Source organism: Pan troglodytes, chromosome 9, assembly GCF_028858775.2.
Source record: "Pan troglodytes isolate AG18354 chromosome 9, NHGRI_mPanTro3-v2.0_pri, whole genome shotgun sequence".
Taxonomy (NCBI): Eukaryota; Metazoa; Chordata; class Mammalia; order Primates; family Hominidae; genus Pan; species Pan troglodytes.
This window is the reverse complement of record NC_072407.2, coordinates 123,501,930-123,521,174: the sequence shown is the minus strand read 5'-3', so window position 1 is coordinate 123,521,174 and position 19,245 is coordinate 123,501,930. Positions and strand designations below refer to the sequence as shown.

Sequence of the window (19,245 nt, the reverse complement as noted above, 5' to 3'; positions counted from 1 at the left end):
GTATCTCACTGCTTCCACTGTGCCTAATTATGTCTGGGCAATTTCCTTCTAACTTGTTAATTCTAAGAAGCATCTTCTATCCCACCCAGATATGTAATAAACTCCTTTCCATTATCTGCTTCAATGCTGTTAATAAGCATTAATGTTTTTAAAGAGCTTTGGCTATTCCCCCACAAATATCACACCTTCCTGCAAATCTGAGAGACAAAGGAGGCTTTATAGGCCTTATTTTTTGCAGAAAAGACACAGAGAGCTAGTGCTTTCCCAAATCTGCCATTCAGCAAATAAGCTCTACTCCCTCGGTGTGAAAGGCACCCTCTGAATCCAAGGGAAAACGATTAAGGAAAGGCTTTGTAAATAACCCTCTATCAGCCAAAAGGGGGAGTCTATAGGATTGCAGGGCCCAGATGTGTTTAATGAGCTGGATATTTCACAAGTTGCTTTCTGGGTGAAGTGGCAGGGGAGCCGGGCACAGGCCCCACGGATGACTGGCTAAATGAGTATCTAGAGCTTCCCATTAATCTGTTCTTATAGTACAAATGGGTAAATGAGCCCCTGGGTTGCCAAAGGTAAAATATATAAAAGAGAAGCCTCTGACTTGGTTCCTGCTTCTGGTCTCTCTCCACCAAACACATTCTGCCCACTACTTATCCTTCCAAAGATGAACTTTTATCACATGACATCAGTGGTTCCCAACTGCTTCTCCGATCAAGTCCACAAAGCCCTTGCTGCCCTGGGCGCTGCCCACTCATCCAACTTCACCTTGGCCCCTGTGCCTATGCCCATTCTCCATAACTCAAACCAGTTTCCTGGCCATGCCAGCTTCCCCACATGCTGCTCCCTTGCCTGTGAATTGATTCCCTCCACCTCTGCTTGGTTCACCCCAGACACTCTCCAGAGCTCTTTGCTAGGGCCTGCCCAAGTTTGCTTTGGGTGCCCATCCTACATGCATATGACACTTCCGCATCGCAGTGCCCGTCACTCTACTGTAACTGCCTATTTTTCTGACTCCTACTTCAGACTGTGAACTCCGTTTCTGCCTTGATCGGCAATATAAATGCAGGCCCAGCACAGAGCCTGGAACACAGGGTGTATAGCAACTGCTTGTTGAGTGAGTGCATGACTGACAAAAGGGCAAATCATCTCCTTATAAGATAATGTCGAAGCTATTAAAAATTAAGTGAAGAAAAGATAGTGAAAATTCATGGTTAATAAACTATCTGTTATTTGTGGTTGTTTGGTTTTAACTTCTGCTAACCACAGTCTTATACTTTAGAAGTCAGATCTTAAAAATTATACAGCCCAAAGATGACATTTACATGGCATGTACACCAATGGCCCCACACTGTAGGCCAAGCTATGCATTACTAACCAATGAAAACAATCTCTCTTGAGCCTGGTAGGTAGCCAACATCAACCAACTGGAGTAAATACTCATTTCCCATCCCTAAAAAGGCTGAATATTGAATTTCCAAATCAAAGAATATCACCCGTTTACTCGCCCCAAGTCACCAGCTTTATTACAGAGCCACAGCCAAGACTAGAGCCCAGATTGCCAAATCAATTCAGTTTCAGCCATGTGATGGTTATTTATAAATCTCTTGTAATGAGTGGTACCTCTGGGGTGGTTAAAAAAATATTATGTATATAATATTAATCCTATATATCTAATATCTACCTGTGTATGGAAATATGTTTTCTCTGTCATCTAGGCCCCATCAACTTAGATGGGCATCACCAATCATGGGTGGCCCTCGCCCTAGACCTTAGGCCCTCAGCCTGGGAAGAGCCAACCAGGCTTCTGAGTAATGGTAAGTGCTTAACGTCCAATCCAGAAGACTCACGGCAATTTCTCTCATCGCTCATGTCTCCACAGTCGTTGTCAAAGTCACACCACCAAATGCTGTTGATACAGTTCCCGTTGCTGCAGCGATACTGGTTGCGAAGACAGGTGTTCTCTACCCATCAGAGTGCGGCAGGGGAGGAAATGAAACCAATATTATTCTTACTGCTGGACCACAGGACTTTCTCTTTTGAGTTTCCCTCCCTTTAGTAACTATTGGGGGAAATTCAGCCAGATATCGGGTGAAATTCACCCCCGATATTTCACGTAGGTTCTTTTCTATTTTCCCTAAGTGTCGGCCGGTCTGAGAAATAAAGGGACAGCGTAAAAAAAGAGAGAAATTTTAAAGCTGGGTGTCTGGGGAGACATCACATGTCGGCAGGTTCCGTGATGCCCCCTGAGCCATAAAACCAGCAAGTTTTTATTAGTGATTTCAAAAGGGGAGGGAGTGTACGAATAAGGTGTGGGTCACAGAGATCACGTGCTTCACAAGGTAATAGAATATCACAAGGCAAATGGAGGCAGGGCAAGATCACAGGACCACAGGACTGGGGCGAAATTAAAATTGCTAATGAAGTTTTGGGCACGCATTGTCACTGATAACATCTTATCAGGAGACAGGGTTTGAGAGCAGACAACCAGTCTGACCAAAATTTATTAGGCAGGAATTTCCTCATCCTAATAAGCCTAGGAGCACTACGGGAGACTGGGGTTTATTTCATCCCTACAGCTTCGACCATAAAAGATGGCTGCCCCTTGAAGCGGCCATTTTAGAAGCCTACCCTCAGGGACGCATTCTCTTTCTCAGGGATGTTCCTTGCTGGGAAAAAGAATTCAGCGATATTTCTCCCATTTGCTTTTGAAAGAAGAGAAATATGGCTCTGTTCCGCCCGGCTCACTGGCAGTCAGAGTTTAAGGTTATCTGTCTTGTTCCCTGAACATTGCTGTTATCCTGTTCTTTTTTCAAGGTGCCCAGATTTCATATTGTTCAAACACACATTCTACAATTTGTGCAGTTAATGCAATCATCACAGGGTCCTGAGGCGACATACATCCTCCTCAGCTTACGAAGATGACGGGATTAAGAGATTAAAGTAAAGACAGGCATAGGAAATCACAAGGGTATTGACTGGGGAAGTGATAAGTGTCCGTGAAATCTTCACAATTTATGTTCAGAGACTGCAGTAAAGACAGGCATAAGAAATTATAAAAGTATTAATTTGGGGAACTAATAAATGTCCATGAAATCTTCACAATCCACGTTCTTCTGCCATGGCTTCAGCCAGTCCCTCCATTCCGGGTCCCGGACTTCCTGCAACAAGTAACATGATGGTAAAGGGGGAGGAGGAATGCCAAGCACACATGTCTACAGGGAAGGAAATGTCCCATACTAGCCTCTTGCTTTCCTCTTTTAGTTAAAATCAAAAGAGAGGAGGAGGCTGGAAGAAATATTTAGAAGCAGATACAATGCTTTAAGAAGGATAACCACAATACCAGTTGAGTCTATTGGGTAGTGAATACAGTACATCAACATTATAAAATACTAATTACACACAGAACTCCTTAATGGACTGTGTCTACACAGAATTAAAACATACAGATTCAATATATCTATAGGTATGTTTTTATATACATAGTTACATATATCCATATATATTCTATCTATCAAGCAAATGAGTTATGAAGATTTTCTCAATACTCTGAGAAATTTTTCTGCCCCATGACTACTTTAAAGCAAGCAATTAAAATTCCTTACAGAAAAAAATGTATAGTTTGGCAAACTGCATCAAGGACATGAGATGATTGGTCTCATATTTGGATAATCAAAGGCATTCTAATGGGAAATATGGAGTAGCTTTCTTCCCCTTCTCTTGGAATTTAGTGTTGATTCTATTTCTTTCCAAACAGTTTTAAGATTGTATCCATAGCCTGAAAGAAAGTCTCTTGTTTCTAAGAAAGAAAGGCTCATCTTTTTTCTGTTTATATTTCTTAAGGAAGATTGACTAAAAGGCTTGTATTGTGTGTTTCACTGCCTTGGACTTGGGCTGCTGTGAGAAGCAGGGTTAGGATTACAAAGCAAATAGAGTAGGCACAGTGGCTTATGCCTGTGATCCCAGCTCCTTGGGAGGCAGAGGAGGGAGGATCCCTTGAGCCCAGATGTTCAAGACCAGACTGGGCAACAAAGTGAGACCTCGTCCCTATAAAAGAAATTAGCTGGGCTCGTGCCTGTAGTCCTAGCTTCATGGGAAGCTGAGACAGGAGGATCCCTTGAGCCCAGGAGTTTGAGTTGAAGCTGCAGTGAGCCGTGAATGTGCCAGCCTGGCCAATACAGCAAGACCCTGTCTCTTTCTTGTCTCTTTAAAATATAAAAAAAAAAAAAGGCAAATAGAATCACAGATAAGGAAAAGCAGAAATTCTGGTCATCAATCCATGCACTTCATGGCAAGGTGCCCTTGCAGGGGTTCACCTCACTCACAGAAACATGACGCTGGAGGCGGGGGAAGTGGTGATGGTAAAAATTACACAGGAAGGAAAAATTTTTAAATTTCGGAGGAAAGAAATGTTAAATCTCTATATTCAAATTCAGAGGGGGAGTGGGTGTAAGGCTGCTCTTGCCACTTGGTCATGGCATAAGGTCTAGACTCAAAGTGCTTTGCAAACATTGGTCTGAAAGTTCAGGACACACTGGGCTAGGCTACGGTGAGAGGATGGACAACCGTTAGGTGAGAGTAAGTCAACGCGGAAGGAGTCACACTGGTTATTTTTCCCAGTCAGGTTGGTCCAACTTATGCAAAACAGGAGAAGGTAAGAAACCTGGATGTGAGGGATGGGTGAGGAGAGGAAGAAGCAAAAGAATAAAAAGGGAGACCCTGAAGAAAGCCTGTGCCATCTGACATGAAACCAAAAACCACAGCTACTACTTAGAAAGGTACAGCGTAGGCCTGTTCTGAGTGAGGACTGAAGGGCCTCTTTGACCCTTACCAGGCCTTAGAACCCAAACCAGTATTCTTGTGAGTATCTGGTAGGTTTGATTTTTATCTTGGACTTTTTCCAATAACACGAAAAGGTTAGGAAACAGAGAGCTATCCCTCCCTCCCCTGGCGGGGAGCAGGAAACAAAGGAAGGAGGATGACAGGCAAAAAAGAAAAAGGGAAGTACCTTCTTTGACACAGGTATTGTTCTTGAGCTGATAGCCCTGAGGGCAGTCACACATCAGGTCCCCTGACGGAAGCACACTGCTGGACACGCCCTCTGGACACCTGCAGCTTCTACTGTTGTTGGCCTTGGGCAGGCACAGCAGGCTGCATGGCCTGGGCACACAGGCATTGCTTCCTGGAGGGAAGACAAACAGCAGCAGGTAGGTTAATACACACCATGAGGGAGGTACTGAATACAAGGAGACCCACTGCAACCTCCTCGTCTTACGGAAAGGACAGCGAGAAGCTCTCAAGGGTCAAGTGGCAAGCTTTGGGGCGCCTACTGTGCTGAAAACTTCTGCTCAGTATAACCAGTGACTTGTATCCTGTCTTCAGCCAGATCAGACTGCCCCAGAGCCAAGCCAGGCAGCAGGGTTCCTCCTGGGAATTTGTAATTGGGTCACTGAAAGACAAGAAAGCAACCAAGGAGCTGGAGCCAGGGAAAGGGTCACAGAGCATGGGTGTTGAAGTGGCACATGGTAAGCCAAAACCGTGTGGAAGTCAAAACTCTGGGTATGCAGATAAGCTCAGTCTGCAGACTGTCAGGAGACTAAAAGAGACTTAAGGAGGCCAGGCATGGCAGCACGCACCTGTAGCCCCAGCTACTCAGGAGGCTGAGGCAGGAGGATCACTTGAGCCTGGGAGCTCGAATCCAGCCTGGGCAATATAGCAAGATCCTATCCCTTAAAAAAATTTTTTTTTTAATTTAAAAAAGAATCAGAATGTCTTTGGACTTCTCAATTACAACACTAGTGGCTATAATATAGTTGAACATTGCCTTCAAAATTCTGAATAATTTTTTTTTTAAAAAGAAAGAGACTTACGGAGAGAAGAGGCCTAATGAGAGGGAAAGAGAAAGAACAGCTCCAGTCCCCATGAGGCTGTCCTAGACTTTCATCTTTGGGCTCCTTTATTCATTCCATAAAACCATTCACTTGAGCTAGCTTGAGTGGGTTTCTGCTCCTTAGGGCCCCAAAGGCCCTAATTAGAACATACACCTGGTTAATGGTGGGCCCAGGACAAAAATCCAGGCCTCCCCTTCTCAATTCCTTTGTGCCAGAGTGCCCCTCAAGAGCTAAAGGAGGAGCCAACCACAGTACTCATCAGCCACTGCTGTGCAATGTGTTCATGTAAGGACTAGTTCATGCTGATCTAGCCCACTCCTGCGAATCTTTTCTCTGGTTCAGCTTACTAAAGGCAGCACCGGAGAGAGTTCGTAAAATCCACCACTGCACTCTTGAGAAGGAGCCTTTGTGGATGAACGAGGATGGCAAAAGTGCCATCCTATCCCCTACATCGTTCCGGGGATGGCAGGTAAGAAGATGCATAAGCCATTTTATAACAATCTGAAACATGATACAACTATGGGGTCACAGAAACTATGAAATCATGTTTTTTCTTTTGACTGCAATTATTAATCATGAAAATGGGAAAAATGAACATAAAAACTTAGATAAAACTCAATTGCTAATTCTTCATTCGTGCTATGTCATGGACAGAGATGCCCTCCCACACTTCAGCACCATATCCAAATCATCTGTTGCCACCCAGCCAAGCATTCATCTAAGCCATGCCTATCCTGGCCTACAGGTTAGACGAAGTTCATTAATGATAATCAGTGTCGATATGGATAATATACGCAGTAGCTTTGGGTGTGTGGGCACATCATTGGTTAATTTACATTACAAATAAAACTAAAAATCACAATGCTATGGCAACAACGTTATTATGATGCCAAGGAAAAGAGTAAGAGGTATTACCAAAGAGAAAACACACACGTCCAGAGGAAAGGAGGTTCATATGATGAAACATTCCAAAAGATTCAGTAAATAGAGAGAAAACATACACCTCCAGAGGAAGGGAAGTCCACATGATGAAACAGTCCAAAAGGTTCAGTAAATAATCAATCATAACAGCTTAATTACCATAGCAGACTAACCAGCTGACTAGAGCAGAAGTCCCAGACATCCCTTCACTCTGATCCATTAGTGGGCACAGATGGCTCCTTTAGTTCAAAGGTACAGGCCACTGGCTACAAGAGGGAATGCAGAATTGACATAGAGCCACCACTCATGAGAAACAACTCAAACAAGGATGTGGGAACATGTGTTTTGTATTCAAAGGACAATATATCACTCAATGTTCCAAGATCCTGAACAATAATGGAATATGATGTTATTTTAAAATACTCTATTACCGGCTGGGTTCAGTGGCTCACATCTGTAATCCCAGCACTTTGGGAGGCCGAGGTGGGAGGATCACTCGAGCCCAGGAGTTCGAGACCACCCTGAGCAACATAGTGAAGACCGCCTCCACAAAAAAAAATAAGCAAAATTAGCTGGGTACACATCTGTGATCCCAGCCACTTCAGAGGCTGAAGTGGGAAGATTGCTTAAGCCCAGGAGACAGAGGCTGCAATTAGCTGAGATGGCGCCACTGCACTCCAGCCTGGGCAACAGAGCCAGAGCCTGTCTCAAAAACAAACAAACAAACAAAACGAACAAATAAAAAAAACTACTCTATTACAGGATGATTTTTTTCACAGGGATCATGTCTGTAAAATCATTTAACTAACCTTTTCATATGCAGAGCAAACATTCCTATCCAAACAAGCAAGAAGAGCTAAGAGTAGAGAACTCAAAATGGGGTATCATATTTCAGGAGGCTGATCTAGGCAGAAATGTATGAAACTGTACTCTGAGGCAGTAACCAGGGGCAAATTGCAAAACAAGCTAACCAAGTCACTGATCCTAAGAGGTAGGCAGGGGCAGGAATGTCTAGGCTAGTCTGAAGCCAGAGAATGGAAAATGGGAAAGCTGCATCAGAGAGAAGCTGGAAGAAGATGGAAGGGTAATTCACCAACTCCTATGATGGCAGTTCTACCACAGCCACAGACCCTTTATACAGGATGACAATTGTCTTGAGTGGACCAGGCAATATGAAAACCGTCATCTCAATGTGAAGAGTGGACAATCATCTTCAAAGACATTCCCTTAGAAGATCAAACACGTAGCCCCGTGACGTCTTCACTGGGCATGTTCAGAACATTTTCACATTTCCTGTTTGGAAAATTCCTCCAGGAATACTTTAGGAGCCAAAAATGTCATCATCTCAAGTATCTATACACTTGGCAATTATCAAAATCAAATCTACCTCAAATAATAAATATGTGCCCTCATTATAGATACTTAAAAGCACGTACTTACTGCAGGCTCTAAAGGAGAATTCCAAAACTGCAAAAGAATTCCAAAGCTCCAAGAGCCATCGCAGGAGCAACTGAATACATCAACAATCTTGTAAAGTAACCTCTTTAAAGAAAAAACACACTTTACAAAGAATAAATTCCAGTTATACCATTTAAAAACCAGCTAGTGGCCAGACACAGTGGCTCACACCTGTAAATCCTAGCACTTTGGGAGGCCGGGGCATGCAGATTGCCTGAGCTCAGGAGTTCAAGACCAGCCTGGGCAACATGGTGAAACCCAATCTCTACTAAAATACAAAAAATTAGCCAGGCATGGTGGCACATGCCTTTAGTCCCAGCTACTTAGGAGGCTGAGGCATGAGAATTGCTTGAACCCAGGAGGCAGAGGTTGCAGTGAGCCAAGATCACGCCACTGCACTCCAGCCGGGGCAACATAACGAGACTCTGTCTCCAAAAAAACTAAACAAATAAAAAATAAAAACCAGCTAGCTATAAAGGACCAAATATTTCAAATTGATAAATGTTGCAACTGAACAACATTTTTATTATGAACCATCATCAATCAAAATCTAGAACAGTACTTCTGAACTGCTGTCATACTACCAGGGCACTGCTATTCTAGCAACACATGACAGAGGGAGCAGAGCCTGGTGGTTTTATCGAAGTTCAGGCTTTGAAGTCAACGGGCCACAGTGCAAATTCTTACCACTTACTAAAAGTGTGACCTACACAAGTTACTAAACCAGACTTTCATATTCTCATCTATAAAATGGAAATATTGATAGTACATATAGAAGTCTTTGGGAAGATGAAGTGAGGTTATACAAGCCCACAAAGCACATTACTGTGGTACTTATAACACAGCAACCCCTCAATACATGTAGTTACTATCAATTATTATTATTTAACACTTGATTAATATAGTAGTCCCCTCTTATTCCAAAACCCCCAATTCCAAGACCCCTAGGTGACACCTGAAACTGCAGATAGGACCAAACCTATACTGTGCATGAATTTCTTTTTCTTTCTTTACAATTTCAGAGATAGAAGGTTCGTTCTTACAGCAGATCTTAGCAAACTCGGTGTAAGATTTTTTTTCCTCCCTTATTAAGTCTAGAACTTTCACCCTTTCCCTAAAGGAAGCACTTTACAACCTCTCTTTGGCATATTCAAATTACTGGAATCACTACTCTTGAGGTGTAGGGTCATCATGAAGTAAAATAAGGGTTCCTTGCGTACAAGAACTGCAGTACTTTGACACCCTGATAACCCAGCCGGCTCCTAAAGGGACTAATGAGCCGGCAGCAGCAACAGCATGAGACGCTGGACAAAGGGAGGATTCACATCCCAGGTGGGACAGGGAGGAGACAGTACAAGATTTCATCACACTATTCAGAACAGCAAGCAATTTAAATCTTATACATTGTTTATTTCTGGAATCTTCCATATATATTTTTGGACAGTGGTTGACCGCAGGTAGCTGAAATCACAGAAAGCAAAATGGCAAATAAGCAGGAGACTACTGTAGAAAGTCCCGAATGTGTTAGGAGGAGACAACAAAAATAATAAAGATGGACAGGAGTCACATTCTTTCTTAGAGGAGTCACCTGTTTTAAAATAAGGAGAGTTGAAGGAATCTTGCTTCTCGGCTCCAGTGATTGAAATATTCAGGCCCTTGCTTGATGGAGGACACCCACCCCTACTGATCTGACTTGCTAGCTAGCAGAGTGGATTTTTAGCATTTCTCCAAGTGCTAGATCCAACACACACCGTGGATCTCTAATACAATGTCCAAAAAAGCAAGTGTCCTCTCAGTATCCAAAAAAAGCAAGCAGGTTAGAGCAAACAAGTTCAAGGCCAAGAGGTGCGGAGTGCTCATAGACAGTGCTGACAGCCAGACACCACTGCAAAAACTTTGATTTGACCCAAACTGGGCTGCAGAGAAAGACAAAAACGTCTTTCTCCAGCCCTGTGTTTGGAGGCAGTAGGTCTCCTGGAAGTATCCTGCTCACAACCAAAGGAGAGCAAGAGAAAATCCCAAAGGCAAACAGAAAGGAGCAGAGAGGCGATAACTGGCCAAGGCCAAAGGGACAGTCACAGCCGCCCATGCACAGGTCCAGGTCTGTGTTCTACTCACCAACACAGATCTCCCCCAGACTTTTTTTTTTTTTTTCGGTGACAGGGTCTCACTCTGTCAACCAGGATGGAGTGCAGCAGCACGATCTTGGCTAACTGCAGCCTCAACCTCCCGAGCTCAGGTGATGCTCCCACCTCCGCCTCCTGAGTAGCTGAGACTACAGGTATGTGCCACTATGCCCTGCTAATACATATCTCCCTTTTAAACCAGCCTGTCATCTATCCAGACCTCACTCTGGGCCCCAAAATGACTCTGGCTAACTTAAATGAAGATGACTCTTTGAGGCATGAAAGGGAAACTACACCTAAGGTGAGGATTGCAGACCTGTCTGACTGGCACCAAGACACCATGTTTGCATGTGCTGAGACCACAAACTCTCTCCTCCTGCACTGCTCCTCAGTCACAGGTGTGACTGCATGTCAGCTGTGCCCAAGTTCTTGGGATGAAGTGGACAGTCAAGACTGGGAAGTAAGTTGTGACCGGGTAGCCACTGGCTTCATCTGCACACAGTGTTTCAGAAGCTCCTGTGTGCAAATCAAACACATGCATACAAGCACTCGTAAAAATGAAGACCCACTCTTCTGGACTAAGTGGTAACGTGGAGAAATGCTAAAAATCCACTTGGAGAAATACTAAAAATCCACTCTGCTAGCTAGCAAGTCAGATCAGTAGGGGTGGGTGTCCTCCATTAAACAAAGGTCTGAAGATTTCAGTCACTGGAGCTGAGAAGCAAGATTCCTTCTACTCTCTTGATTCTAAAACAGGTGCCTCCTCTAAGAAAGAATGTGACTTCTCCATTTAGCGGCAGAATTGCAACAAAAGGCCAGCCCCTAAACTAGTGAGGATATTTTGGGAAAGCTAATTCATATCTGAGATTTAATTCCCTAATCTATAAACCATGGATCATAATACCAGCCTTCCCTACCTCACAGGTCAGTGGTGAAGACATAACAAATAATATCGTCTTACATTTGTAAGACACTTTATAGTTTTCCCAGGGTGTTCTCATGCTATCTTCACAATCCCAAGAGGATAACAATGATATCTATAACAGTATTATTTCCCCTGTCAATTTTCTCCTAGTATAGGGTCAGCCAAGAACCATAAAACAATATCAACATTCCAGCTAAGAACAGAAAACTTAGCAGTTTGTCAATAAAGGAGAATCAGCAAACCCAGGATGCCATTTAATCCTGCTGAGATAAAGAGGGAAATTCTTAAAGGGACTATTCTTCCTGGTAATCCTCTGATCTTTCTCCTCTAGAATCAATAGTATGGCTGGGAGATAAGCAAAATTAAAGAGCAGTCATGAAATGATAAAGGCTTTCCACTGAATAGTCTCAGACTCCAGGACTAGCAGGTCAAAGCCTCATAGCAGTTCTTGAAGCCTCACCCAGTAGATCTCTAAGACAGCTACTGTCTGCACCCACTGCAATTCTTCCCCTCCCTTTTCATCCCTTATTCTTTCAACAAATATGAATTGAGCACCTACAAAGTGCTAGACACTGGCAAAACTATCGGGGAATAAAAAAGACCATCTCTTTCTTCATGGGGTTTAGAGTTTCATGGTGGGAAAAGTTAATTAAAACAACACCTAACTACACAGTGCCATTCCAGCAGAGGTAGGTATGGTCAATGAGCAATAGGTCATCTGGGCAACCGGAGAACAAGCAAGAGGCCCTGTCAGGAAGCAACAACTATCTGAGCACCCAGCACAGAGTCTCTTCCTGCAAGCATGCCAAACAGGGATTAAGCACATGTTAGGACTCTCCCAGCTGCAACAGAAGCCGCGCCACCAATCAGTCAGGGGCCAAGGGCAGGAGGAGGGTGTAATTACCCACCAAGCACCAACACTCTAGGCAGGCAAAAGCATGCTGTCTTCCAGCTGTTTGTGTATCATTAGAAAAGAAATTAAGATGTCATTAGGAAGAAATTAAATAATGTGCATGTTGTCGTGACAACAAAGATGCAGGCTGCCAGCTCCTACTCTGAGCAGAGATTGGCCACACGCAGCCCCTTTCTTGAGATCAACTCTACAGAGACAAAAGAAGAGACTCTGGCTTACCAGTGTTCTTCCCCTTGTAGAAAATCTTCATGTCCATGAGCCCCGTGAGCTGGTTTGCCAGAATCTCCATCTGGGACCCACTGTATTTGGAAGCTCGGAATATGCTGAGCTGTGACCAGTCATCCCAGTAGATTTCATTCTAAAAAGAAAACCTTTGCCCATTAGTCCAGCTCTTTCGTTCTTTATTCTGGTTCTCTCTAAGGGTAAGAGTTCCCCCAGGCAGGAGACAACTAACATTTATTGGCTGAATGACTGGCCTGATCAAGATTCTACTTAAATGCAAAGGACAGCAATTTTATCCAAACCTCACCATATAACCCCACAGAAGAAACTGCCCAAAAGAAACTATCTGATAAGCATTCAAGTTTATGACACACACCCAACCCCCTCAGTTTGAAATCTGCTTCCCAGAGTTGGGAAGAGCCATGTTGCTCTCCAGAGTCAAAAAAGAACTGCAAGGCACCATAGGTGGTGCAGAGCTCACCGGAAGTCATCAGAGAATAAAGTGAGCAAAGCGCACAAGAAATGAAGACACCACCCCGAAATGAGGCTACTGACACTGAGGGGCAAACTGGGAATGTTCATGGGAAGAGCCTTCACTTTTAACCTTTTGAAATGTGAACAGCAGGGGAGCCTGGACCCTTGGCGCCTCTGCCTGGCATCCCTCCATAGGCTGAAAATAAGTTATCTCAAATTTGGAAAAAAGGCAACTTTAAGAAGTTAAACAGCTTCTCTGCAAAGCCCAGGGATGCAGGCTCCTGATCTCATATGCTCCTCACCCGCTCTAGCAGACTGTCCGGCAGCAAGAAATGGACTCACCTTAAAGACAGCAATGGCATAGGGGTGTGGGAGGTTGTCCAGAATGACGGAGCGCTGCTGGCCACTGAACGTGATCCGCTCTATGCAGTCCAGGTAGGCATCTGTCCAGTAAATCCACTGGTCGTCCACAGAGATGCCATTGGGCCACTTCACATCCTCTGACACCAGGCGATAGGCAGCAGAACCATCCATATTGCTCCGATAAATCCCAGGCTTCAGGTCTCCCCAGTCTGTCCAGAACATCACCCTAGCGAAAATGGGGACAGAACACATACCTCATCAATACTAGAGAAATGGGAGCTCAAATACTACTCCAGAAAAGGTCAGAAACTCCTTTCGAATGATTCAGCTGGTTATTTCAGCATTATTATAACAATATGTAATGATAACACCTGAAACTACTTAAATTCCTTCACCTGGAAATTCCTTTACTAGAATTTATCTATAGATAAAATCAAATTATGCAAAGATAATATACAAAGAAATGTATATGTATGTATATTAAACTAAATGTTAATCAGCAGAGGAAGTGACACATTATGGTACATATAATAGAATACTGTGAAACCTAAAAATCTATATATGCTCACACAGAACTATTTTCAATACATATTAAGTTTGTTTAAAAAGGTACAGAATAGTAACTATACTACAATTCTATTTGGCGTGTATGTGTGTGTATATGTGTGTGTTTTAAAGATAATACTTGTACATAAGTAAAAGCAATCATGAAAGATACACAAGACATTATTAACAATGATTACCACTAGGAAGTGTGAGGGTAAAGGGTTAAGAATGAAAAGGAAGAAAGCAAATTTTTTTCATAAAGTGCTGTTCTCTCTAAATATTGTCAACCAAGTACATACATTACTCTTAGAATTTTCCTTGAAAAAATTGTGCCAATTCTCTATCATAAATGCTATGAGAGAGGAAAAGCCAGAATGTCAAATCCAGAATTTCCCTCTTAAATTATGTTTCCTTCAGTTAATGAGTTAATAAAAAGCACCTTTGCCTTCCCCAAGTGCACACTGATTGTACGTAAGAAAACCTACACATGCTGGGAAGGCAGGGGAAAGATGGAATGAATTAAATGTTTGTACCATGCATGAAACTCAAGAGAAAGTTCTCACAATATCCAAGCAGGCCTGTCTATGTCTACAGAAGCTCTCTTTTAACATCGACTTTTCTAGAGAAACAACCCACAGATGCAAGACATCTGGATGCCTAAAGAGACTCTGACACCGGCTAACAAAAAGCGAACGGAGTTACCTGACCACGATGACTAAGCTGTGGTCTCAAACTTCTCAGTTAATAGACCATTTCAACCACCATCATGAGAAACAGAGTTTTTGTCCCGCAGTCTGTGTTTCCATGAGAATCTATTAGTGTAGCATTGGACGCAAGACTGATTTCCTTTTGGGGCAACACTTACCCCTCTTGGGGCACGAGGACCAGAGCCCTGGGACGATCAAGCACAGAGGAATTGACGATTGTGAGTCGGAAGTCGCCATCTGGATTAGCTACCTGACAAAAACAGGGGGAAAAGAGGCTGAGATGGATCGGAGCTCCTTAAAGACCCCCATTGCCAAAGATGGCTACTCAGCTTCTGCTACAGACATGCCCCCTCCATGCCTGCCTATTTCCCTGACCTGACCCATCTGGGAAACCAGCCCCAACTTCTAGTCACAATGCGCTGTTCCTTCCTCTGACTCATGGGACAATTTTCAAGTGGTCTGAAAGAGGAGCTAGAACCATGTATGCCTCAGTTTCCAGGGCATGATGATGTGGACAAAGCAGTATCAATAAGTAAATTACTCAAATAAGTAAATAAGCAAATGAGCATTTACTTATTTCACCATCCCGTGTCACTCCACGTTCCAAGGCAATCGATGGCTCCACACTCCCATAAAACAAATTCTCAATGTCACAGCCTTGCAATGAAGAGTCCACAGGTGGGACTCATATTCTTGCTCCTTCCCGTCAGCGAGGCTGGTCATCTCTTGCTTCTCCAAGCCTGATGCGGACTCACTCCTGTCTGCTCTTGCCACATCCCATCCTGGGCCTACCTGCCCCACTGCTTACTCTAATCAAGGCATAACTCTCCTTCAAACCTCACTGCCAGGCCTGCCTCCTTTCCTAACTCTTCTGACCCACCTGGACCAATAAGCATCAGCAGCTCTGCACCTTGGCTCATCTGACACCATTTTGCACCAACAGTATTTGAGTTGTGCAGTGGCCGCCCCACAGCCTGTGAAAAGGTGGGTGCTTGTGCATCACCTGCATTCTTCTAGCCCCTAGCCAAGTGCTGACCACACGCAATTAAAGAAAGGAGAGAAAGAGCAATAACACAACCACCGAGGCAGCATTCAGTAGATGCCAGTTCACTTCTATCAGCATCCCCAGGAGGTGGACACAAGATCATCCTCTTCTCAGCCAGGGCTCAGCTAAGACATCAACCTCAAGTTGCCTGCTCTGTCTGCCTATTCTAATGTTGCCCCACTCTCCAAAAGCGCAATCACACTGCACTGCTTCAGAGTCTTTGCAGCATGTACCACCAACAGAACTGATTTATTATTTTGCTTCCTCCACTAAAATCTAAGCTCTACTGGAATAAGAACGTGTGTGTCCTGCCCACTGCTTTATCATCAGAACCTAAACCACATGTATCATGCAGAGAACCCCTGTCAAATGGTTGCATGAATAAATGAATCGCCATCTAACGCATGAAGCAACTGAAGTTTAGAAAGCATAAGCACCTTGCCCCATGTCGCTGAGCTACTGGAGTCAAGCCTACACCCGGGTCTATCTCTCAAGTCTGTGTCTTTCGTCTTGCAACTCCTCTTAGCTCTCTGCATCTCCCTGCTTCTACTGCACTTCCCACTTCACCCACATGCCATCTCTCCGTGCAGAGTCAGTATAAAGAGGTGCTGAGGCAGTGAGCTGAGCACACTACATTCCCCCAGACAAAGATTTGGCAGTTTAGAGGTCACTCATCATCCTTGCCTTGGGTATATAAGGTGGGACAGGTTACCAGGTAGCTAAGTTGCAGAGAAATGGGGATTAATAACAGTGGCGATGATGATGATGATGATGATATTGTTGCTATCACTCTAATCGACTAAAATAATACTAGACGATTATTGTTATAGCATTATAATAATACCATGATATTAGGCTGATGCAAAAGTAATTGTAGTTTTTGCCATCATGCTTAATAAAAGTAGTAAAATAAAACAAAAATAATATATAAATAAAATAAATAAGTACATATATAAATAAAATAAAAATATTACCATTTATTGTTATTAGCTAAGCTTCTGCTAGCCAAAAGATCAACTCCCAGGTACTTACCCCCTTTTCTCTCCTCTCCAGAGGCTCAGCTGGTCCATTCTCTGGAAACTCGCAGTAAATTTCCAGAGTAATCTGACACACTGGCCCTTGCCTCTGTGTCAAATGTGGCTCAAAGCCCAGGTGCCCCGCCTGCTCCCTTAATTAAGAACAGCACGAAAATACACATACCTCAATCTTTTTGAAGCCTGCATCTACCCAGTAAAGCAGCTGGCTGAGGGGTTCAAAAGCCAAAGCTTCTACTGTCTCCAGGCCAGAATTGATGATCACCTCTTGCCCTGTGCTTCCATTCAAACAGAGGCGCTTAAGAGAGAAAAGTAATAATAAATGCTAGGAACTGTTCAAATGACCCCCTGCCAAGTCAGTCCCATGAAGGGTAACCCTTTATTCAACTGGCAGGACTGGCAAGGGATGAGATGTTTTACGTTAGTAAACTTTCCAGACACATGAAGCCAGGTTTTCATGAAAGCATTTCTAAAATGTACTACATTTTTGTTTTTTAAGCAGAATAAAGAGAATTTAATCATATATATTACTCTGCATTATCATTATGAACACTGGTTACTAAATTATGCTGTATGGCAATAATAAAGTCGGAGATTACTGAGATTGTATGAGTCTGTTTGCTTTTAAAATAAGTGAAACCAGACTGCTGTTACATTTCAGTTCTTGTGTCTGCTTTTATACTCTTTCTTCCCTGTGAGGCTCTTAGCCATCAAGTGCTATTGTTGGACAGCTCCATTCAGCATCACCGCCATCCCCGACCCCAAGCCCCTCAAATACCCAGGCACTGTGAAATTTCTGTTGGGTTGGAATCTAGATAAAAATTTGTTGGAATTGCTTTTCTAAAAGGATTGAGTAGACAATGAATAAAGATCAAATAGCTCTCCTTTAAATGCATGGGTTTGAGCGTATGGCTATCTACCTGGCCCGTCCAGGGCTCTTTAATGCTTACTTCCTGGTTCTTACCTGTGTTCAGAACAGCTGAAGTGGATAATTATGTGAGCTATGGGTAAGTCAAGCGTTACTGTATCATGGCTTGGGAAGAAAGATGCTCAAGAGGCAGTTGGCACAATAGGGGGGCAACTAATCATCCTACATTACTAGTCCCAACACCTTCCCAGCAGGAAAAGCAAGACCTCACTTTCAAGCAGGTCTGTGGATTTAGGGCTTTCTTTATCCTTCCTATATGAACAGATGAAGACAGAGAAAGAAAAATACTAACACAGAAGACTGGAAACTTTCACCTGTCAGCCCTGAGATGAGTAACACCTACAAACTTCTAACTGCCCATTTCCATAGGCCATTCTGCATGCAGCTTATCAGGACAGGGCAGTCACGATGCACAGCTCCCACAGTCAGACCAAGCGCTGACTCACCTGGATGATGTCCAAGGCCAGGTCGGACCAATACAAACAGTTGTGCTCATAGTCAAAGTCCAGGGCCACTGCTGCCCGTAGCCCGGTGAGAGGCAACTGCTCGGTGGCTCCCGAGGCCAGGTCATAGCGGTAGATGGATTTCCTCACAGCATACAGAATGAACTCGTTCTCTTCTGCCAGACACACAAGACACGTGGGAGGTTGGACCCAGGGGATGCTGAAGAGGTCCTAGCACATCTGACCTATTTGTTTCTCACACACAAACCTCAAATTCATTGGCATGTGGTGTGGACCAAGTGAAGAGCACAGAAATCAAGACTCAGGAGGTGTGTAATGGAATCACATTTCTGCCTCAGGCAAGTTACTTAAACTCCAGTGAATCTGTTTCTTCATCTGCAAGTGTTTTACTTGTTATGTTTTTCTTTATTCTAAATCTCCCAATATGCATGCTTCAACAACCATACTTTGGGGCTAAGCCTGCCAGTCTTCAAGTCACACTTGCCAACCTAATTACACCAATCGCCCTGTTCTCCCTCCTCACGTGACTGTATCACCACAGCACCATCATCTTGTTGACGAGAGACCATTAGTCACTGAAGCTTTGTAACTAAGCTCTCTAATCAATTTGCTCACTTATTCATATCGTTCACAACACCATATGGCAATTCTATGAACCTCTTAGATCTCCAAAATAATACTAATAATGCATTTGTTCTTGGCTATTTACAAAATGTTCCACAACATAATCACCACAAAAATTCTGTTTCTACTCAACAAATATAAATTGTGTACACATTGTGTATAACGTGCTTACTACGTATTGGGTATTGTTTAAGACCCATAACAACTGCCTGATGGTAGAACTCTTGTTAACCAAATTTTACAAATGAGAAAACTGAGACCAGAGAGGTTAAGTAACTCACCCAAGGTCACACAACTAGCAAGTGGCAGAACCAAGATTGGAACCCAGGCACTCTGGATCCAGAGTCTATGCTTTAACCACTACACTGTGCTGCCTGTTATGATACAGACACTAGTGTGGATGATTTTTAAGATGTAGAAATGAAGGTCCTGAGTGCTGAAGATACTTACCTAATGTCAGACAACTGGAAATAGGAAGACCCAGTACACTCTCTTGTCCACTTAGGGAACGGCCTGGGAAACATCCAGATTCTTCCCCAGGAGTGGACACAAGCAGCACACCAGCCTCTGTGTCTAAAGTGTGCATCTTGACAGAGTGTTGCATATGGGA

General features: G+C 43.5%; 1 protein-coding gene across 5 annotated transcripts in view; it reads right to left on the bottom strand.

Moving 5' to 3' along the window:
- Positions 1-19,245, bottom strand: part of SORL1 (sortilin related receptor 1) — a 185,445-nt gene that overhangs the window by 60,893 nt on the left and 105,307 nt on the right. For all 5 annotated transcript variants that reach the window (XM_063784581.1, XM_016922169.4, XM_016922170.4 and 2 more), the window contains 7 exons: positions 17,994-18,166; positions 16,786-16,917; positions 14,699-14,790; positions 13,267-13,513; positions 12,448-12,586; positions 5,003-5,176; positions 1,845-1,958 (listed from right to left, as the gene is read on the bottom strand). In XM_063784581.1, the coding sequence (XP_063640651.1) occupies positions 1,845-1,958; positions 5,003-5,176; positions 12,448-12,586; positions 13,267-13,513; positions 14,699-14,790; positions 16,786-16,917; positions 17,994-18,166 (1,071 nt within the window). The remainder of the gene's footprint in view (positions 1-1,844; positions 1,959-5,002; positions 5,177-12,447; positions 12,587-13,266; positions 13,514-14,698; positions 14,791-16,785; positions 16,918-17,993; positions 18,167-19,245) is intronic.